This window comes from Martes martes, assembly GCF_963455335.1.
Source record: "Martes martes genome assembly, chromosome: 15".
Taxonomy (NCBI): Eukaryota; Metazoa; Chordata; class Mammalia; order Carnivora; family Mustelidae; genus Martes; species Martes martes.
The window spans coordinates 18,598,453-18,623,050 of NC_137903.1; the positions used below are offsets into that span (position 1 = coordinate 18,598,453).

General features: G+C 32.7%; 1 protein-coding gene across 1 annotated transcript in view; it reads right to left on the minus strand.

Annotated features, from left to right (window-relative positions):
• The window catches only part of BRINP3 (BMP/retinoic acid inducible neural specific 3), a gene marked incomplete at its 3' end in the record, with an annotated part of 366,859 nt that extends 355,866 nt beyond the window's left edge, over nt 1-10,993 (minus strand). The window contains exon 1 of the mRNA XM_080825146.1: nt 10,708-10,993. Coding sequence (XP_080681272.1) covers nt 10,708-10,943 — 236 coding nt within the window. The 5' untranslated portion in view covers nt 10,944-10,993. The remainder of the gene's footprint in view (nt 1-10,707) is intronic.
• Nucleotides 10,994-24,598: the final 13,605 nt, after the last annotated feature.

The following is a 24,598-nucleotide window of genomic DNA, read 5'->3' on the forward strand; positions in this document are numbered from 1 at the left end:
ATAATAAATGTTATTTAGGACCTTTCCTTACTTATAATGAAAAATATAATGTAAATGGCTTTTTAAAATAACAGTCCATTTAAATAGACAAAAAAAAAAGCCTAGGGAAAGGATTATTACTCGTTTTCCCCCTTCGATTTTTAAACCTTGTACTTTTGAACTAGTGCTTGATTTAAAAAAATATATATATATTAACAATTCAAAAGCCCCAGAACAGTAATATCAAAAGAAAACAATACTGATAATTTTGACAATTTTATTTGGAAGAAGACCACAGAGATAATGACACTGAAGGATTTGGTAAGGTGGAACTACAGAGGGCAAAATAATCATATAAATTCTTTGTTTGAATGCCAAGAATCAGCATTGTTATTTCCTCTTCTGTATATAATAGTATGAACTGGCAGTCCTGTTCATTTTTTTTCATTTTAATAGCAACAAACATGAAGGTACTATTAGACTAAAAATTATTACTTACAAATTATGGAAATTATGACAAAGAATGCCTTTTATTTATAGTTATAAGATTATATACAATCTCCTTTAAGAATTGGCTTTTCTGGGGGCACCTGGGTGGCTCAGTGGGTTAAAGCCTCTGTTTTTGGCTCAGGTCATGATCCCAGGGTCCTGGGATCGAGCCCCACATCGGGCGCTCTGCTCAGCAGGGAGCGGGCTTCCTCCTCTCTCTCTGCCTGCCTCTCTGCCTACTTGTGCTGTCTGTCCAATAAATAAATAAAATCTTAAAAAAAAAAAAAAGAATTGGCTTTTCTGAAAGTCAATTATAACTCCAAAACCCTGAATTAATATTTTGATTTTATTTCTTACTAAAATTTTCCCAATGACAGCTAAAGGATACTTAAAGTATGAATTCATATGTGTATTCAATTGTGAATAGAATTAAATAATAAAATTTTAAATTTATTATATGGTTTAATCTTAAAATTAGAGATGTAGCTAAATAGAGTTGTTGAATAAATATCAAATGTCAAATAAATTTAGGTTATTTATGTATAAAATCTTTATCTAGAATATTCTCCCTAATTTATCATTGCACGGTAAAGAGTGCTACCAGACTAATGGAATGATTTGTAGAAAGTCAACCAACTAGGAAAATTAGCTTCCTTCCATTACAGCCTCTTTAATAGAACATTTAAGAAACAGAAAAGAATTTGAGTGGTATATAAGGGAATACTACAAAATTGTTTAAGTTTGTATAAATACAAAGTAATATAAAAGATTCTTGGATTTTACTTTTTAAAAAGTATTTACAAACAACTTTTATAAAGGAAGGAATAATGCACATAGCAAAATTAACCACAGTTGATTTATTTAATGCTTATCTATTTGTTCTTATATTTTTCCATTTTGCTTTTGAAATCACAAGCATGGAACTTTATGACTCAAAGGATTTTTTGAGATCTAGTGTACCCTTAATTTTATAAAAAAAGGATACTGAAGTCTGAGAAATTAATTTATAAATCTGAGGTAACACAGTTGTTAGTAACAAAGACTGAAAAGAATTCATGTCTCCCTACTTACAGTCAAGTGGGGATATTTTCAATGGCATGAGCATTGGTTTTGAGACCAAGAAGCCCCAAATGTAATGACTACATCTTTGATGGGTGAGCAACTAGATTGCTCCAGAAATACAAAGATGGATAAAAATATAGAAATAAAATAATATAATATAGAATAAATAAAATATAGAAAAAAATTATTCCATACTCAAGTTATCTGCTCTTTCCCACCCTACACTGCTTGTATGTGTGTGTGTGTGTGTGTGTGTGTGTGTGCATGTGATCAGTTTCATCCACAAAGAATAAGAATGGTAGACTAAAATCTCATGTGACAGTTATTTTTTTAACTTCCTTTAAAAGGTCTAGTATAATATAAGATTCATTAGATAGTATTATATGGATTGTAAGAGAATTAATTGATCATCTTTCCGGCTTTTATGTTAGGGGTAATTTTGTTTTAGGTAACTGCTAATAGCATATTCAAATATATGTTTTAATCCAAATGCAGTAAGTATGTTTAGACCCTGACATAATACATGCATTACATTAACCATATGTTTGGTTTTCTGAAGTCCCCTTGTCTTAAGTTATATTTATCATTTTCTTTTTTTTTTTACTTTTTATGTTTGTTTTTATCTGTAGCAGTAAATTTTAAGATATATATGATGATTTTGTATCCACTTGTCTTACCCTTAAGATTTGCAATAACATTTAAACTTATTCTTACCAGTTCTACTTTATAATTTAAGTAAATATAAATTTTGATTCTTTACTTAAATTTTTGTAAGATTTTACTGTCTTTAACATGGCTTTTCTTCTAGGTATTTATTTCTATCAACTGATCTTATAGACCCATATGATTTAATCATGATCTTTCATGTTAAATATTGTATCCTCCAAGACTTATATATATATATATATATTTTAAAGATTTTATTTATTTATTTGACAGAGATAACAGGTAGGCAGAGAGACAGGCAGAGAGAGAGGAGGAAGCAGGCTCCCCGCTGAGCCGAGAGCCCGATGTGGGGCTCGACCCCAGGACCCTGGGATCATGACCTGAGCCGAAGGCAGAGGCTTTAACCCACTGAGCCACCCAGGCGCCCCTCCAAGATTTATATTTTAACATTTACATGCAATTTCACAATCATTCTTGCAATTTTTACACTCACTGTGTGTAATGATCTTTAATGTGAATTTTATTTTTATTGCTGCATTTGATTTACTTACATTATTATGCCATCTTACCCAATTCCCTTTTCTTTTTAGATTATTTTTTTCCTTACCGTCTCCTCTGTTTGTAGATTTCACAGTTTCTTACAACCTATGGAGAAGACAAATTGTATATGTGTATAATACTTGTATATGTGCATATTGAGGGGAAATCATAAAGAGGTCATCTCTTCCACTGACTTTTTATGGTAATTTTTAAAATTTCTTTTGTTCTGCCAGGTTTTTTATTTGTTCCTTTATTCCTCCTGTGAGCATGGTCTCCCTACAATGTTACATGCACTCTGTTGTACACTACAAACCCAAAGGTGCTATTACTGTCTTACTTTATTTATGTAATATAGAATGGAGAGCTCGATCAATATGTACAGTTTGCTAAGAGACAGTATGTGAGTCACTTTTTCCCACTTGCTTTTTGTTTGCTGAGGAGTGCACTGGTGTATAGAATTTTGGGCTTAACTATCAGTGTGTAGCTGTCTTCATCTAATGCAGGAGTTATCCTGACATTAATTTTTCTGACAGAATGAACAAAAAAGGTCCATGAGAAACTCTACTGCCTTCATTCAGGGCCCTTTCTCTTTTTATTTCTAATTTACTTCCGAGAGCCCTTGTCACTGATACATAACCATCAATGTCAGTAATCACCTTTTCCTCATAGAGTTACCAGAAAGAGAGGATAAAATACATTACAATCAGTTAAACTGCAATTTAAATAAACAATGAATGACTTTTTATTTTTTAGTATAAGTATGTCCCACATATTATATGGGTCATACTTAACTGGAACTCTCTATCTACCATATTATTTTGGGGAACCACCATTTCCAAACATGGTAAGAAAAAGAGAAATCTTCAACTATCCAATCACTAAGTTCTACATCTGAAACTAATATTACACTGCATGTTAACTAACTGAAATTTAAATAAAAATTTGGTAAAAAAAAGAAAGAGAAATGAATTATTTACACTCTGATTACATCACAAAGCAGGTTTTGCAGTGGAGAGATGGCTGCCCAGTTTCTACGAGGTCCCAACTCTGGGCTTCTGAGTAGGTTGCTGAGTATGTAGCTCCCAACGTATTTCAGGTAACTATCACTTTTGGCAAGACTATTTGGCTTCCTCTATCTTTTTTTTTTTTTTTTAAGATTTTATTTATTTATTTGACAGACAGAGATCACAAGTAGGCAGAGAGGCAGGCAGAGAGAGAGGAGGAAGCAGGTTCCCTGCTGAGCAGAGAGCCGGATGCGGGGCTCGATCCCAGGACCCTGGGATCATGACCTGAGCCAAAGACAGAGGCTTTAACCCACTGAGCCACTCAGGCGCCGCTGGCTTCCTCTATCTTCTGTATTTAAATAGGATTGCTACTCAATGATTCTTAAAACTATTGAAATGCCTCTCATAGTTTGGCAGAAAATAGTGTGTCAACTATAATCTTGTGTTGTGATGAATTTTCAACCTCCTCCCACCCTCACCTCCTTCCATGGATTTATAGTCGTTTAGGAGGAAATTTAGACTGCTCTTGTTAGAAATTGTTATTTGGAAGACATTTTCAGCCAGAATCCTCTTAGTTTTTTTTTTTTTTTTTTTTTAAATTTAAGAATGTATGCATCCTTAAATAAAGAAGGTCTTTTTTTTTTTTAAGATTTTATTTATTCATTTGACAGAGAGAGAGATCTCAAGCAGGCAGAGAGGCAGGCAGAGAGAGAGAGACAGGGAACCAGGCTCCCTGCTGAGCAGAGAGCCCGACGTGGGGCTGGATCCCAGGACCCTGAGACCATGACCTGAGCCGAAGGCAGAGGCTTTAACCCACTGAGCCACCCAGGCACCCCAAGAAGGTCTTTATAATAAATGCTATCTTTACCATTTCATATGATTTATAATATTTTTAATAAATACCTGTCCAATATATATTCCTGATGAAGAATAGTTTCATCCATTACATGTGGTACACGGAAACCTTCCCCAAATTTAGAGGCTTAAAATAAATTGTTTTTGTTTTGTCTTGTTTGTCTGTTTTGATGATCCTGTGAATGAATGAGCAATATCACCTGAGCCCAGCAGGATGGTTCTACTCCTATACCTAGGGTCACTCGTGTATTTTCCGTTTTCTACTAATTCCGCTTGGGCTGAATATTTTAAAATGGTCTCATTACTTGTCCAGTGATTATTTCTGTCTGATACCTATCAGGGCCAGAGAACATCGACTGGTCTGTTTCTCCTCTGCTCCATGCGGCCTCAGCTCCTCTATTGGTCTAGAGGAAACTTCTTCACGGAGTAGCTTCAGATAAGATTCAGGGCAAGCCCACTGGACACACTTCATAAGACATTGCCTGCATCATTCTTGCTGATGTCACACTGACTGAAGCAACGTGGATGGCCACGCCCAGAGTCAGTGAAAGAGATAATACACACAGTTGTTGAGAAGGGGAGGCCAGATACACTGGGAACCTTAAATGCAACAGTTGTACACAATTTTATAGGTCTCTGGCAACAGAGAATGCCTTTTAGATAGAAGGATATATTTACCGAGCAAAGCTAACACATGCAAACATAGAAATAAGAGTGCTAGGGGGTGCCTGGGTGGCTCAGTTGGTTGAGCGACTGCCTTCGGCTCTGGTCATGATCCTGAAGTCCTGAGATCGAGTCCCACATCGGGCTCCCTGCTCAGCAGGAAGTCTGCTTCTCTCACTGACCTCTCTCCTCTCTTGCTCTCTCTCTTTCATTGTCTCTCTCTACCTCTCAAATAAATAAATAAATAATATATATTTAAAAAAAAAGAAATAAGAGTGGTAGATGGATTTGGTTTTTGACAATCAACAAGTTAGTTAATTATCTATCGGGACTCTTGTTTTTGGCTTTTTAAAAATAAATATAGTAAAATGGTCATTGAATTTGAATTAGAAATATAAAATTGTTTAATGTTTGTTGTTTGTAGACATGTTATTTAAAATCTCTGAATGTATTAAGGAGGGCACGTATTGCATGGAGCACTGGGTGTGGTGCATAAACAATGAATCTTGGAACATCGAAAAAATTAAATAAAATTTTAAAAAAATCTCTGAATGTTAGCTTTTTGAAATCGATGTAATGATAATCAATGAGAGGCACCTGGGTGGCTCAGTCAGTTAAGCATATTCCTTCAGCTCAAGTAATCATCTCAGGGTCCTGGGATGGAGTTTTCAGTTAGGACCTAGGATCAAGCTCCAAGTCAGGACCTGGAATAGATCCCCAAGTCAGGATCCCTGCTTAGCAAGGAATCCACTTCTCCCTCTCTCTGCCTCTCATCCCTGCTCCCCTCGTACTCTCTCACTCTCTCAAATAAATAAATAAAATATTTTAAAAATGATAATAATGCCATCAATGAAATGTTACAGCAAAAATCACATATAAAAATAATGGAAGGTCTTTGTAAACAAATAAAAAATTTATTTTTCCACATGAATGCATATGTAGATACTAAACTATAATGGAGTATGTATTGCTCTTATAACAAAATTTATCAGTTTAATAAACTTAAATAATAAATATTGAATGTGGAAAAATTAAAGGAAAGAATTTATTTACTTAATTTGAGGATTTCAATTTTTTAATCCAAAGCTGACACAATATTTAGTTATTTTAAAAATATTTTATATTGTGGGTGCCTGGGTGGCTCAGTGGGTTGGGCCTCTGCCTTCGGCTAGGGTAGTGGTCTCCAGGTCCTGGGATCGGGCCCCGTGTCAGGCTCTCTGCTTGGCTGGGAGCCTGCTTACTCCCCTCTCTCTCTGCCTACTTGTGATCTCTGTCTGTCAAATAAATAAATAAAATCCTTAAAAAATATTTTATGTTGTGAAATATAAAATATTATATGAATAACTGTCTAAAATAAATATTTAGAATATAAAGAACACCATTGTAATGATCACCTATTTTAGGAAATTCAGTATCATCATTTCCTTAGAAACCCTCATGTTTTACCCTAAAAATCCTATCCTTCTTATTTCCTCATAGAGATAGTCATTATCTTGATTTTTGTTATAGTAATTTCTTTGCTTTTCTTTAGGTTTATCTTTACATATGCATCTCTAAATAATATAATTTAGTTTTGTGAATTTTTTAGAATCATATTGTGTGCAAATTTTTCCTGTGTTCAGTTTATTTCACTTAACATTCTGGTTTGGAGATTCATCTGTGCTGCTATTGATGGCTATGTTCCTGCTAAATATATATATATATATATATATATATATATATCTTATAACATAACATATATGTATGTTAATATACCTGAATTGACCACTATCTTTTTGATGTTTAATGCCTGACGTTTTAAGAAATTCTTACATATCCCATTATCATGAAATACATGTTTTTTTCTAGAAATATATGTTTTCTTCTAGAAACAGCATTTTTGCATCTCTTGTGTAGATCCTTATTCCATATTAAGTAGATTTGTATAAATGATACAAAGAAAGAATCTGATTTCTGCTTTCCTCATATGGATACTCAAATTGCATACCATTTTATTCAAAATCTCACCCTTTCCCATACATACACTATTTCATATTCCCCTGTCATATATGAAATGTCCATACATTTGTTTATCTTTCTAGACTATCTTGTCCTTTGCATAGCATGTTTTAAATATATTTTTTTTCAGAGAACATGACCATGAAAACCAATAAAGCACAGCGTTTAGCACATATTTCAATTGTGTCCTATTCTCACTTAAATTTTGCTTTGAAAAATTATTTCAAGGAATTAAACTAAGTTGTAGTAATAGGACATATCTTTATATTATCTTGGAAGATTCTAAGAAAAGCATCATCATTTTCCCTATGATTCACTTGTACATGTGCTTAAACAAAGAATAGTAGAGGTTTGGCAAAAAAAAAAAAAAAAAAAAGCTTTTATTTATTTTGTATCACCATATTTGAAGATCTATATATGTTTCTTTTATGGAAATAGAAATCACCTCCTTATGACATAGAACTTATAGCTGTGATTCAAGATAACTCTAAGTTTGAGTTATTAAAAGTGAATCCCTTGTCCAGAACTCTTATAATTTATAAAAAGAATTGAGAATCTCCAGACCTGGAACAAATTATGCATTTGCTGGTGGCCATAATGCCTAAGGGTATTTTTAGAACATAATAACCAATCACATGTTTCCAATGTATTAAGGGGCCAAGTATACTCCAATTCTATGCTTTTGAGTGGACAAAATTTCTCCAGGCATAGCCCATTTTCTAAAAGTGAGGGTACTTAAAATGCCTATGCTTAGGTTCTATCATCGATCTTCAGCTAAGAAGGAAAGATGGCTAAAAACCAAACTTTTAGTGTTAACCAAATAACAAGTTAAGTGTTAACAAGTTCATTCTTGGTCTTCCAATTCAATGATCAACTCATAAAATTATCTTTTCTTAAGTCATAATGTTGTTTCAGAACAAAAATCTAAAAATTCTTTATAATTATAACAGTTTAAAAATACAAATATAAGCCTTGTTAGTTGAAAAAAATGCACTTTGTCAAAAAAATAATAATAGCACTTCCTTTTCCCCTCTATGCCTTGACTATGATCCTAGTAATAAATATTCAATGATTATGATCTTGCTATTCTATATTTGAGGTAAAAAGAAAAATATGTTGCTGGAGAAGGAGATAAAATGAAAACAATTAAAAGAGATTTTACCTAATTATTTTAAGAGCCTTAATATGTTTCACATTTTAAACTAATGCCTTTAAGAAACTATATCAATACATGAAGGAGCTTATGACAGTGTTAATAAACACTAGTAGAATTTGGCTGATCACTTTTTGAAATTATGTGGTCTTTTAAAATGATTAATCTAGTGCCTAATATGGAAAAATATTAATTTTCCTTCTGTGTGTCTTAAATACAAATTCTGTATATCAGGGGAAACATTTATAAAAGATAAAGTCTCTAATAATTATTTTTTAAGACAAATACTTTTAAAAGTAAAAACAACAGCAAAAAACTATTTTAGTCCTTGGATTTGAGATTCTCTAATATCTCAGCTGCAAGTTTAACTTCACTAGGAAAAATGTCCATTATACTGGATGCATAGGTCGATAGAATTCCCTGAAATTTAGGTAAATACTGTTAGATAAATGAAATGTCTCACTGTTCTGACACAAAAGGAACCCTTATAAATATATTATATTGTTCTCTGTATAGCGACCATCCAAGGTAACATAAGAAGTTACAGCCTGCCCCGGGCAGAGCTAAAGGGATGCTGTATTCCATTGTTTATAAACAGACAAGTCCAACACATGTTTATTAGAACCACAAGGGCAAAATCATAGGAAGGATGAGGGGTATAGGGCTAATGTAGATCTTTAAGAATACAGTCCCATAAAGACTAAAGGGAATATATGAGTTTTGCAAACACATCCCAAGACATTATTTTTCATTACTTTCACTATGGTGATCCAAATAATGTCTCTTTCATTCAACTTAGAACCTCTAAAGACATGTCAAGCCATGTTTTCAACTCACAGTTCATCGACCAATAAACAGCCAAACAATCACACACCAGACAACACCTCAGACCTCCCAGTGGAGATGTCAATGGATCATGGAGACACGCTCTGGGTTAGTTTGTTTGACAGACTATTAATAATTCTCTTGCAGAATGCTGAAATATTAGACATTCTTACAATCTTAAATTCAAGTAGCTCCACACAATTTGTAAAGGAAATCTGGCTAAACCAACAAACACATATAAAGAGGAATAAAGCTAGAATCATATTATATTGACTGTTTTCTGCTGCATTTCAGAAAGAAAATCTTTAATATTTGTTATGTCATTTTTTTAAAGTTAGGATAAATCTTTTTTACAGACTTGTGTCCATGCTCTGGCTGCCTAGACTAAGGGACTTCTTATTAAACACACTCACAGACAGTCAGACACACACATACACACACACGCAGAGCAGTGTGATTTCATGAAATTGTTCAATACCTTTAGTCTGTTCTGTAAATATGCATTGCTGATAGGATTTATAAATTTCTCACAATGCTGTATAAAAGACTACATACAGACCAGAAGCACAGTGCCCTCTGGTGCACATACAATATAAAATAAAATATTTATATAACAGTATCTACATAGATGCAGACACAAAAATGCAATACTAAGATTTGCTTCTACATAAACGCTAAAGCAGCTGCTGGGAATTGTAAATTTCTATCATGAAGAAACAAACCAAACCGATAACTGTACATAAAACATTCTTTATGGCAAAGATCAATACAATCTAATCCAGTCAGGCAACCATTTGTACACTCCTCTATTTAATGGATTCGCTGGGCTTGGGGAAGCAGGCAGGCTGTTGGACTTAATATATGACTCCTTTTGTGTAACTTATTTAGATTCAAATATATAAGAACAGTAAAAGTTAAAGGCCATATATCTTAATCCCCTCCTTTTTCTTGGCCTTTGCTAGCATGTCACATTTATCTGCTACTTTTTTTTTTTCAACCCATCACCATTTTCTCCTTTTTACCTTTAAGGGGAAAAAGAATGAGATGACTCAACTTCTCAGTGACTAGCAGAAGATACCATTTCCATTTAAGCTAAAAAAAAAAAAAGGTAACATAGCATGGCATAGGTAGAAAGGAATCTCAAATTCATTTAAACATTTGGCTCTTTAAAATGATAAACTCAACCTCAAAGTTAATTGGAATTTATCTTAGGGAGTGTAACATTCCTAGAATTTGAGACAGATGCACAACTGGTCACCATTACTAGTTTCTTGGGTTTTTTGGTTTTTTAATGACTTGTTACATCTGTAAGAAATACTTTTAAATAACAAGAAAACAGTACTGTTGTGAATGGTAAATAATAACCCTTCTGATAATAACCCTTTCCCATCTGAAACTTTCCCTTAGAGAAACTTATTTACACACAACTTTCAAGGAAGATAGCTCTATAATTGCTTTCCCTTTGCTTCATACCTGTATATCTTGTATCTTGTGCTAAATCCCTGCCGGCTTCTGTCCACAAAATCTGTGTATTCCTGTGAGCGATGGAAGGGTCCCTTATCAGAGAGGAGCCAGTCGAAGGGGCTTGTGGCATGCTGATCCGAAACAGCAGCAACCGCTAAAACCCAGCAATGAAGACTCAGGGCTATCCACTCCCATAGAGCCATCAGAGAGAACAATTCAGCACCAGCTCTGCTCCGCCATATCATGCTTCCACTGGGAATTTAGAGCCTTCATTCTCTTAGCTTTCCCTCAACACCTAGACAAAATACACAGGCAATTAGTTAGCCCCTAGAAGATTCTTTTCTAGCAATTAAGGTGCTGAGGTAGGAAATTCCTTTTTTGTTTAATCTAATATCATTTGTTTTAAATTAAATGATAGCAAAAGTAAATAAAAACTAAAACATCTTTTTTTTTCCCCCAAAGCAGTACATCTTTCAGACTTTGTGTCCTTTTGTATTCATTGGAAAATAAGTCACTGAGTCATACCAGACTCTGTCATGACAGTGTCATATAGTCACAATTGGTTTTGAATAATCCTTCTTTTTTGCTTAAGTGTTTATAACATTGGACACTTTCCAAATAAATCTTGAATATTTTAATTATGTCATAAATTGTGTTATGAAATAAATGTGTTATCTCAAATTTGTGTTATGAATTTTAATATTCAGTATATTTTATTGTTTACTTAATGTTCTAAAATACTTTAAAATGAATTAAAATTCATTAAAAATGAATTAAAGATAGGTAATTATTTTCATAATATTGATACTGAAAAGGAATAAAATTGGTGCAAAAATACATAAATAAATTATTGTGTTTATATTTGTGTGTGTCTCTATCTATCTATCATCTATCTGTCTCTAGAAGTAGATAGATAGATGGATGTGTGGGGGTGATGGGTGGGAGGGGAGGTCTGTGTCTTCTCTGATTTTTTCCCATTATTCTATTAAGGACAAACTTCCCTGATTATTAAGGCAGAACCATAATCAAACTATTTCTAGGACTTTAAAAAACTTAAATGTGCATCCATGTCTTATTCATGAGACAAACAGGCATACCTACAAAATTCATATACACACAAAAACTATGACAATGTAGATTATACATAAACCATGAAACCATATACATTAATTTTATAAGCGTTCAAAAATAAAGTACCAGGAGGTGCAATCCAAGTGTGGTATAGTATAAATAACTTTACACAGAGCGGCTGATGCAATGTCTTTACACTACACAAAATATTCTACAAATATTTGCATTCAATTTTCCTTTCCATCTTCCCTAATCTTTCCCAATATCATTATTTATAGCATATAGAACTACGCAGTATATAAATTCTGACTAATGAAAAAGTTTTGATTGTGAGAGTTTTTAGTCAGCAAAATATCTTTAGAAAGCAATCAAAATGCAGTATTAAATAAAGTATTTTAATTATAATTGTTGCCATATTGCTCTGTTTTGATAGGGCCATTGATACTTTTAATTTGCTTTCTAGTTATAACTCTACAATTCATAATTTAACACTACACTATTTATACATGAAACGTATACAGCAATAATTTTACAACTATAAAGTATCTCAAACAGTGATGCAATATGACTGATGTAGGTCATCAGATCCAGTTATACACACTATACAATCAGAAGGACCAATGCCCACATTCTGTATGAGTTGTCCCAATCATTTGAGTTGCTCTACTCCAATGATTAAACAATGCTCTCTTTTGAAAATAACAATGGGAGTCTTACAAGAAAAGACACTTAAAAATTATTTATCATAATGAGGATGACATCATATAATAGAAAGATCTTCGAATATTAGTTGGGAGTTTCTGGATCTCCATCAATTGCTTGTATAAAGGTGATACTGAAAATGATTCAATACATAATTTCTAATGCTGATGAAGAAAATAAGTACTTTTAGATATTGTTTCTTGTGTGGGAACTATATCAGTTATCTTAATTTTATTTCATTTATATTTATAAACAAAGAATTATTCCTATGTTTAATGGTATAGTATAATGCTCTTATGACTAATAAATACGTTTCTTTGTTAAACACATATTTTTATTCTTCTGATCAAATATATTCAAACTAGAAACACTTAATCATTATTACAAAAAGTCATATTTTCTTATGTAAAACACCTAGATTAGTGCCTAGAATGTTGGAAGGACATTAAGAATGCTTCAAAGTACATTTCATACTGATATGAAATCATATAATTGTATAACATAAAATTAAACCTAACTCTTTTTGCTCCAGCACATGATTTTCAAAGACACACAACATTAACAAAGTAGTATACAATTGACTTGGATGGCATTTAAGGTCTCTAAAATTATGTGATTTTTCAATATGTAATTGACCAGAACCACCGTATTTGTTCTTTTCTTACCAAATGTGTTAAAGATATTTCATGGTTGTTGTATTTCCTAATCTTAACACACAGGAAAATGGAAAGATTTTCTTCTATTATGTGTGGAGGGAACACTTTAAAATGTTAGTATTAGGTTTAAAAAAATGTTAGTATTAGGTTTTAATTATTTCTGTTTCTTCTACTTTTGACTTGAGTACATGCTCTCACTTCTGTTCAGTATTTTTTTTTTCTGAAAGAAAGTTTATCAGCAATGGTATTATGAGAATATCGATCCTATCCAAATTTATATTAATTTGGGGGATCTCTTGAAATCATTATAATTATAAGGTCTTTTTAAAGACATGAACAACAACCAAACTATAATTCCCAACATTTCAACTCAAGCCACCTTCGGGAAACTTCCCTTAAGAGTTACGAAACAGGGAGAAAAGCAGTGTTAGAATATATTAAGACAAGGATGTATGTTTCCAAAGATCCTTAGGACAAGTGGCCGTTAGACTCAATGTTCCCCCCCCCCAAAAAAAGGACTCATTCACCTAGTTTTTTTTTTTTTTTACAAAAGCAGGTATATGCGCTTTTGTAAATGAGTAGTGAATTTTAAATTATTACTGAATGACCTGACTTGGTTCCTTTATTTGGTTTGGATTAATAGTGATACTTATTCTTGTGTGAGAGATGAGTGTATGATATAGATTGCCAATTTCAAAAGTAGTAAGTATGGCTCCTTTGAAGAATCTTGGAGGTCACTTCTAAAGTAAACTGCTATACTTAGAGGTATTACCAAGGAATGGAAGTTGTGAGGTTCAAGGAAAGAAAGTAAGAATTATTAAACTAATAAGTGAATTATTATGTCAGTGGAGTGTAAGGAAATGGCAAAATTATCTTGAATTTACTATTTCTGACTGTCTAAGAGACCAACAAGGGAAACTACAATGTCAGTGCACAGTATATTCTGAAACATGTAAGGTTGTATTTTATGAATAACAAAATATAACAAAACATTAAAAAAACTAAAAACATGAGGTCATATTTGAAAAGTATCATTTAATTAAAAACGGTACTTATCAAGTTTTTCTTTTCCAAAATTGAGAGGAAGCAGTAAATACTGAAATATTAGATTGTTTAAAAAATAGGTATTTAGTATGTAGCCTTCTCTTATAATAAATTCTCACCAAATAAAATTCGGTGGAAACATTCTCAATTCACACAACTTATTACTTGCAAATACCCAAAAAGTTTGTGCAGAAGAAAACACACCAAAAGAAGTTACATATATAGTAATATGCACTAAAGCATAAAATAAGTATATAAAATAATATGTAATATATATAACATATATAAATGCAAATTCTAGTACACAATAAATATTTCTCCTCATTAGCTCTCCTTAATCCTAGTCCAGGGTGGCAGTGCATTATTTTTATCTAAAATACTGGCATACCATATGTATTTGAAATTCATAAAATAATGGAACTTATAAAGTATTTCCTATAATAATACAGATGAATTTCTAGTATAACTGAAATCAGAAAGAAGAAAAAGATTATGAATTACTGACTTAGACTTAATATCCTTTAGATTGGTAGGTCATGTCATAGAGGTTCATCTATCTATTAGAGGTTATCTAATATCTAATTGAATGTTCAAAACTAATTATTACTATTTGTTGAACAATTAATATTGCATACTATGTAATTTCTTCTTTTAGGTTTGCATTTGAACTGATTTTTGCTGCTAACAGGTTCAAAATAGTTTCTCAGGAAATAAAACCCACTTATAATCTTGCATATGCAAAGAAGCTTCATAAAATAATTGTGTCAAGGAGATTTCTTTTACTTTAATTTTGAAAAACGTGAAACCCACAGGGAAGTTGAGAGGCGAATACAGTAAACGCATGTATCCTTTGGTCGCATTTACCAGTTGTTTACATTTTAGCACATATTCTCCTCTATTTCTCAATCCCATGTTTTTTATGGAGCGAAGGTCTAAGGAAAACAGACTCCTTTGCTCCAGGTAATGCAAGCATTTTCCAGATTCCTCATTTTCAACAACTGCTACACTGCTTTATAAAATAGCTCCTTAAAATTCATGATCACTAACATTGGAGTTTGTAAGTATAAATAGTTAAATCTTCAAAACAAAGTCTCCAATTCTCCAATTGTTAAAAAGCCACATTCTTCCTTAATAAACTAATGGAATGTATCTAATTCTATGAAAGTGTAAATATCAGAATCATTTTATTATTATAAAATAATATATTGTATATAATGTCCCCAGAATCTATTAAATATATAGCATATTATTATATTACTATATATCACATATCATATTTTATTACGTATTAGAATAAATGTTAGCTCTGAAGTAAACATCTGCTAAATAGTGTAAGTAAATGAATGATGGAAGAGTTAAAATATATTTTAACTATAAATTTTCAATAGTTTTTCCAAATAGTTATAATTCATATTTCCTTGGGTAACATTAATAATAAAGAAAACTACCATAAAAAGGTAAATAATAAAAAGAGGTAAATATTAATTATCATTTACAGTGGGCAAAATGCCCTGATATTTTTTAGTATGAAGTTAGATGACAGGTATCATTAAAAATACTGCTTAGAGGGGCACCTGGGTGGCTCAGTCTATTAAGTAGCCTACTCTTATTTTTGGCTCAGGTCACTATCTCAGGATTGTGGGCTCAAGCTCCATGACAGGGTTCCATACTCAAACAGAGAGAGATTCTCTCTCCCTCTCTCCCTGCCCCTTCCCCCAGCACATGTGTGTCGTGCATGTATTCTCTTTGTCTTTAAAATAAATCATTTAAAGAATAAATAAAATAAAATAATTAAACAAAATAAAATAAAATAAAATAAAAATAAAAATACTGCTTTGGGGACACCTGGGTGGTTCAGTTCGTTAAGTGACCCCCTTTGGCTCAAGTCATGATGGCAGGGACCTGGGATGGAGCCCCATGTCACACTCTCTTCCCAGCAGAGAGCTTGCTTCTCCCTCCCCGCCTGCCTGCTGCTCTGTCTGCTTATGTACTCTCTCTCTGTGTCAAATAAATAAATAAAATCTTTTTAAAGAATTACTGCTTTGATTCTAAGAAACTTAGAATCAAGTGAGGAAGGCTTTATGTGAGGTAGAACACATGGCCCGTGACATTTTTTATGCATTCACCTGTTGATGGGCCTCTGGGCTCTTTTCCTAGTCTGACTATTATGTACATTGCTGTTATAAACATTGGGGTGTAGGTGCCCCTTCGGTTCACTACATTTGTATATTTGAGATAAATCTCTAGTAGTACAATCGCTGGGTTGTAGGATAGTTATATTTTCAACTTTCTGAGGAACCCCCATACTGTTTTCCAGAGTTTTAAACTAAAATCCTACTTTCCTCTACCTTCTCACTCATGACATATATCCAATCAGTTCCCAAGTTCCTCCCAAGAATCAAATCTATCACTTTCTTTCCACACTCACTTCACTTGAGTGGGTCATGCTGTACCCCCAACCTACCACCATAGTCTCATTCTGGATTACTACAATAGCTTCATAATTGCTTTTCTTAACACCCATGTGGGTCTCCCCAATTTGTTTGTTTCTCTTTCATTTTGTTTTTACTAGAGCGGTCTTGCTATAAAGTTAAATTTGAGCAAATAACTCTTTACCCCACTTATGATTTTGTGTCATCTGCCCCCTGGATAACATCCAAACTCTTTAAAATAATTTACGAAATTATCTTCCCTTACTTAATCCTTCATCTGTATCTTTCCCCTGTGTATGCCACCACAATTCTCAGCCAAACAGCTATGTTTCAGTCACAATTTTATTCCTCAAATTCACCTCACTTTCTCCCTTTCTTCAGCATCTTTGCATACGCAATTTATTCTACTTAAACTATTATTTCTACTTGAATCCTTTCACTTGCCCAATCCTTACCTATCTTTTGATTTCAGACCAGATTATCATTTCTCCACAAAGCTTTCTGGGACTCTTTAAAATTGGTTGGTCTTATTTCATGATTCCATTACTTCACTTATTATATTACATTTACATTGTATATTTATGTGTATATTTTGTCTTTTTGGGTGCATATCTCCCCTGCCTCCAATTAGACTTAGTTTTAGAAGGACAATAATTATTCCTACTTTAGTGACAACTGGGGTACAGTTAGCATAGTACCTGAACTAAAGTTGCTTAATAAGTATTGGTTGAGTGACTGAATAAATGGTGATTAAACAGTACTAAATTGAGGTGTAATTAATGTGATGTGGATGACAAGATTAGAAAAACTCCTTCTATGGGGAAAGAGGAAGCTTTACAGAGGACTTAGCATCTGAGCCATACCTCAGGATGACACCAGCTTTTATAGTTGAGAAAGAAGGGAAATGGAGTCCTGATGTAATGGTTCAGGTGTCCCAATCATGAAGGTAAATGGCATGTTCAAGTATTATCAAAGCAAAGCATTCTTAATAGTAAAAAACCATTAAAAGCAAGGACATAAAATCATAATTATTGGCTTTAAGTTCAGTGATAAGGAATTTTCATGATCATGCATATAATTGTGAAAAACTTAGAGTCTTTCATTTATGATCTATTATTCATAGTTTCTAAAGACAGAGCAAATGAATAAGAGTTCAAACGTAGAGTCAAACATAGATTCTCTTCTCACTAATAAGCACAGTATATATTTTACTATGTTATCACTTTTGAATTTAAATAATAATAATATAGAAACAGCAGGTGAATAGTTTATCCCTCCCCATTTGAAAGGTCATATACTAGAGATAACTTTAACTGAAAACCTTCCAAACTTTATTAGAGGAAAAAAAAAAGACAATGATGATGAAAATGACATACTATTTTTATTTTCTTCTCAAGAAATTACTTTTATTTTATTTTTAATATTTTTTAAAGATTTTATTTATTTATTTGACAGACAGAGATCACAAGTAGACAGAGAAGCAGGCAGAGAGAGAGGAGGAAGCAGGCTCCCTGCTGAGCAGAGAGCCGGATGTGGGGCTCGATCCCAGGACCCTGGGATCATGACCTGAACCAAAGGCAGAGGCTTTAACCCACTGAGCCACCCAGGCGCCCCAAGAAATTACTTTTATCAAGCTCTTTTGATATGCCAAGCATTTTACCAATATTTCCTTATTTCACCTCCTAGCAACACAATACAGTATAAATTGTTATCACCATTAGCTTGTTGAGATGACAGAGGTTCAAGGTGAATAAATAAGCAGCATGCAAGGACTGAATGCCAATATTCTTCAAGCCAAATTGAAAACCATGCTCTCCCTATTACACCAAACTGCAACTTAACCAGAACTGATTGCAGATCGAAAGTTATTTATTAGGATTTTTGTTGCCACTTAATGAAATGCTCTTGAACAAAATAAAATTTTAAAATGGAAAATAGGGACACCTGGGTGGTTCAGTCAGTGAAGCGTCCGACTCTTGATTTTGGCTCAGGTCATAATCTCAGCGTTGTGGGATCCAGCCCCGAGTCTGGTTCCATACTGGACTTGAAGCCTGCTTAAGATTCTCTTTCTTTCTGGGGAATCTGGGTGGCTCAGACAGTTAAGCTTAAGCATCTGCTTTGGCTCTGGTCATGATCCTGGAGTCCTAGGATCTAGCCCCACAGTGGGCTTCTGCCTCAGCCAGGAGTCTCCTTCTCCCTCCTCCTCTGCTCCTTCCTGCCACATGCGTTCTCCCACTTTCTCTCTCTGTCTTGCTTGTTCTCTTTCTCTCAAATAAAATCTTTGGGGGAAAAAAAAAAAATTCTCTTTTCTTCAGTCTCTGCCCCTCCTTTCCCCTCCCTGAAAAAAACCAAATAATAAAATAAAATGGAAAATATAAATATTAGAAATATAAAGTAAAATTAAAACTTAAAATGGGAGTTTTTTTCTCAGTCTATTATAAGCAAGTGATCTGAGTATTATGGGTTTTCATAATATAAGTTTTCATATTACAGGTTTTCAAAGCATATCTGCTTTATCTAATTTAATTTTTCAATGAAAGTTATGGTTTAATCAACTAAATGTGATTCTGTGTCATATACTTAAAGACATGTACCATAAACTAAAAATATCCAAAAAATACTTTTTTCGATTGCATGTATTATTTATTGGATTAAAAAGTATAATAATGGTCGGCATGATTTAATTTACCTCTCTGCTCTTCAGAGAAATTGCGATATTACTCCGAAAGACTTAATGATGCAATCTTATTAAAAATTGCTTTATAGTATTGCAAAAAGGAAAAAAAATGTCCAACATACATAAAACAGAGATGGTGTCTCAAAAATGGGACACTTAATAAAATTTCAGTAGAATGAGATGATTTTAATATTTTGCTGAAATGCTATGATAAATTTTTAATTAAGGTCAGTTTTCTTATGTCCTCAAAAATGTCAGATAATGACAAGAATATGAAAATCATATTAGCAAGTGTGTTATTTTAAGGAATAATAATGTGAAAACTCAAGAATACAACTAAAAAATATATATTTTGTAGTATTACTTGCAGGAAAAATCCCTGGATATGAGGAAAATCATTTTAAAGTAATTGCTTTTCTAAAGTGGCAAACTCAAATATTAAGTTTAGTAAACATATTCAAAGATATATGGATAATTTAATGCATCATTTACCTATATGCATATACATATGGATTTTCATCTTTGCACATTGAAGACCTATATATTGCATTTGGTCAAATTAATAAAAAATAAAAGCTTCATTATTCAATGATTTACATCATTACTTTAGTAATGACATATTAATTGATGGCTTTAGTTAAATAACCAGTTATGTGCTATAATTTTAGACTTCAAATGACCTTAAATTGTTCTTCCTTGATCTAGACATTGTTTATTTAAAGGTAATAAACTTTTAAATAGCCTAATGGAGTAGAATTAGGCATTTTACTATATAAAGATGTCAAGAAATTCATCAAGATATAAAATCTTGCATATGTAACATTTTATATATAAGTAGGCAGAATTTTGCCACTCTCTTTTCTCTACTCCACCAGGAGTAGAGAGAAATGATTGCTTTGCCTTTGTGCACCTGTTGAAGTAAACAGCCATGTACAGGAATGGGGGAAAAAAAAAGTCATTCTGACTTTTAGCTATGCGATTTGTCACTGGTATATCTGGAAATTAAACCAAAAGGGTTTTTTGTTTTGTTTTTCTTTTCCTTATGCATTGATAATTCTTTCAATTTCCCTCAATAAAAGGGAAACAGATTTATAAAAAGCCAAAAAAGATGTGATAATCCCTAAAGCAAAAAAGTAGCCTATAACTTCAGGTATTACAGAAAACTAAGGCATCCAATCAGGAACTTAAAAAAGAACAGAATGCATTCTTATTTGAAACAGCAATTCCTCTTCAATTTTAAAAACAAATGTCCTGTGGGTTAATAACTACCTTAACTCTTTTCCAATATATTAGTTTGAAAATTATTAAAATAACTGCTGACTAGATGGATTTCCACAAATACGTTACTATTATATAACCCCTTTGTTCACATGACCAGTTTATGAAGGACTTGCTGGCACGGATTATGTTTTAGTAATCCCTGTGACCACTAACGTTTAACATTAACATTAGATCTGGTAAATTTTTGGAACACACACTGAATTGAATTCCTTTATTTTTTTCTTTTGTTCATGGGATGTTTCATTATGTCTGCCTAAGCCAGCAAGAGATTGCCATTATATTAATCTGTTAGGAATGCTTTATTATTATACTTTTATACTTTCCTTTTCTGTTTTGTTGTTTGTTTGTTTTTTGTTTTTTGTTTTTTTTTATTTTTAACTAACTTGTTTTAAATCATGTTGTATAGGTTAAGGTTAGCCTGGGAAGTGAATTTTTCCAGTGATTTAACTCCGCTAAACCTATAGTCCAGTGGGTCCTTCTCATTATTTATTTTAGCTGATCAGGCAATACAGTGCCTCTGAATTACAGCTTTAAGTGTTTTCCATCTTAATGAGGGTTAGTATTCCTCTGAGGAGTATATACTGCAGAAGGAACTAATCTCCTGCTTGATCCTGTCAATACAATCTTGTCCTACCAATAAAGAAGAAGTTAAATGATACTACCTAATGGTAGAGCTGATTAGAAAAAATGAACAGAAGGTGAATTCCATTCCCTAATTCTTCAGCATATAGGTGATATAATTCTTAAAAGTCCAAAGTTCAAGAGATACTTGGGTTATCTTTAAATTTTAAATGTAAAATATCTTGGCTTTTCAACATAAGTGATGATATAACAAAATATTTTGGTAAGATTTGGATTGTAATTAACTTTAATTCATGAGGAAAAGTGGTCAGAAAGTAGAGAATTACATTCAGATGCAAAATGTTTAGTATACTTAGATTGCAGAATCTAATTTTAAAGTACAGTATGAGAAGGGCTTCTGAAAATTTATTTTTAAAATTTTTTTAAAGATTTTATTTATTTATTTGACAGATAGAGATCACAAGTAGGCAGAGAGGCAGGCAGAGAGAGAGAGAGGAGGAAGCAAGCTCCGTGCTGATCAGAGAGCCCAATGCGGGGTTCGATCCCAGGACCCTGGGATCATGACCTGAGCCGAAAGCAGAGGCTTTAACCCACTGAGCCACCCAGGCGCCCCCTGAAAATTTATTATAATCAGTATCTTTGATTACCAGAACAGTAAAAGAGAAGAAGTTTAAAATAAAGATTTTTTTTTTCCCCAAAGAAGACATACAGTTGGCCAACATACACATGAAACTTCACTTATCATCAGGGAAATGAAAATCAAACCCACAATGAAATAATACTTTATCCTTGTCAAAACAGCGAGAATTGAGCAAACAAGAAGTAACAAGTGATGGCTGGAAAAAGGTGAAAAAAAAAAAAAGAAGAAGAAAAAGAAACCTCCTGCCCTGTTGATGAGAATGCAAATTGGAGCATCCATTGTGGAAAAGAGTATGGAAATTCCTCAAAAGGTTAAAAATAGAAAATGATTGATTATTTCCAGTACAAAGTATTTACACAAGGAAAACAAGAGCAATAATTTGAAAAGATATATGTACCCCTATGTTTATTGCAGCATTATTTACAATAGCCAAGATATGCACACAACACAAGTATCCATCAATAGATGAATGAAGAAGACAACAATGGAATATTATAGTGTCATAAAAAAGAATGAGATCTTCCCATTTGTGACAACATGAATGGATCTAGAGGATACTATGCTAAGTGAAATAAGTCAGACTGAGAAAGACAAATATCATATTATTTCATTTACGTGTGGGACTTTAAAAATTTCAAACGAAAAAGCAGAAACATCCACAAATACAGAGAACAAACTGACGGATGATGTGGGGTGGGAGGAGGTGGGTGAAGCACAGTGGGAGATATAGGCGTCCAACTATGGAATGAATAAGTCACAGGGATGAAAAAGTACAGCATAGGAGATATAGTCAATGGTAAAATAAATAAATAAATAATTTAAAAATAAAGATTAAAATAATCTCTCTATATATACATATAGAAATGGAATGGAAATAATAGTTACAGACATCTGTATTTAATATGGTTACTGTAAGTAGGAATAAGATTCTGCTTTTTCTTGTATAGTCTGATAATAAAACATCCTGGCTTATAAGGAGAATAAAAGAATTTTCGTCAGTAAAATAATTTTGTCACATAAATGCATATTAACTTTTTTAAAGATTTTTATTTATTTATTTTACAGAGAGAGAGAGATCACAAGTAGGCAGAAAGAGGGGCAGAGAGAGAGGGGAAGCAGGCTCCCCACTGAGCAGAGAGCCCAGTGTGGGACTCAATCCCAGGACCCTGAGATCATGACCTGAGCCGAAGGCAGAGGCTTAACCCACTGAGCCACACAGGCATCCCACATAAATGCCAATTTAAAGAGAATTTGGGGAAATAATTTTGAAAAAGGACTGTAAGTACCATGCAAATACAAAGACAATAAAGATTTTGCCTCTGCCTTTATGGATAATGACTTCAGTCACAGTTTTGCAAAGTTTTAAAAATGCTTTTTAAAAAAAAAATTCAATAATGATCCTGGATAAAAACTAAAAGTGTAATACTAACTTATTGTTCAGTGAAAGCATTTATACTATTGTAAAAAATAATAATAATAAACTAATATAGTTTATGACTAAGACATAGTGCTGGGCTGAAGTATAGAAATGTTGATGTTTGGAACCAAATGGACAATAAATCTCTTGTTCTAGGATAGGACCAAAATTTACCTTGGAGTTAAGCAGGGCTACAAGGTGAAATGGGCTATTTAATTAGAAGTTATTATATGGAGATATATAAATAGGAGTATACCTTCTGAAGTCGCACACAAAGGAAATATTACATTTAAGGCACTTTTAAGGAAAGTCCAGTAAAATTATTAAAGTTCGTTTAAAAGGTACTGATTAGTAGGCCACAGAATTTTTTTTAATTTCAAAATAATAATTTCCAGGTTCTTTTTACTCATCTGTAAGGAAATGAAAGTGTTCAAGTGTTTTTAACCTAGGAGTGTATGGTTATAAATATTGTCAGTGGACTCCTAAATTTGTCTTCTAGTCTTGGTTACAGATATCGTTAAATTCAAAGGATAATTCTTATAATTCTTCAATAATTCCTATAATAATGTTATAATCACTGCAATTCCAGTATAAGCCACATGAGGCAAGTATTTGTATTGCTTTTATTCAGTAATGCATCTATAGCATTAATAAAAAATAATTTGGCCCTGGGAAGGCCCTAATAATAAGAAAATAAAATTTGTAAAGTAAATTCTTATAATGTTAATCATTTTGTTGTTGTTGTTGTTAATTTTAGTTACTAAAAAACAAAAGTTATAACACATTGGAAATACTCTCATTAAAAATAAGCTAACATTTAAGAACAAAACAAAACAACACAAATCATGATAAAATGTCAACGAAGTCATTACTCTGAGAATTGTTACGGTTTTATTTGCACAACTGTCCTGGTTCCTACATTTTTCTTATAATAATCTTCTAAAAGTCTGGATAGAGAATTCATTCTTTATTGACCTATATCTATACTGAGGAATATGACAAACTTCTTCTTCCCTCAAAGAGAATTAGATTTGTAATATCAAAATTGGACATGTGTGAAAATAAAATGAGTGGCCAAGCATTAAATTTGCCTTGGTGGATTAATTACTACAAATACCAAAAAACCTGTAAGCTTCTTATGTACAATTGTTACATCTTTTCATTGTTATATTTCCAAGGTGTACCCCAGTGCAAATCATTGATCATACATTCAATAAATACTTTTTAAAATGAACCAAAACTAACAACAAAAAGAGATGATTTACAATAAACAAACCAATCCAGCAACAAGTAGTTAAATTTTTATCTACTGTCTCCAGTGCCCTCTAAACCACCATCTAAGAAAGCATGTTAGAACTCTCTTGTGTTTCTAGTTGAAGAATGTATATCTTACCCATT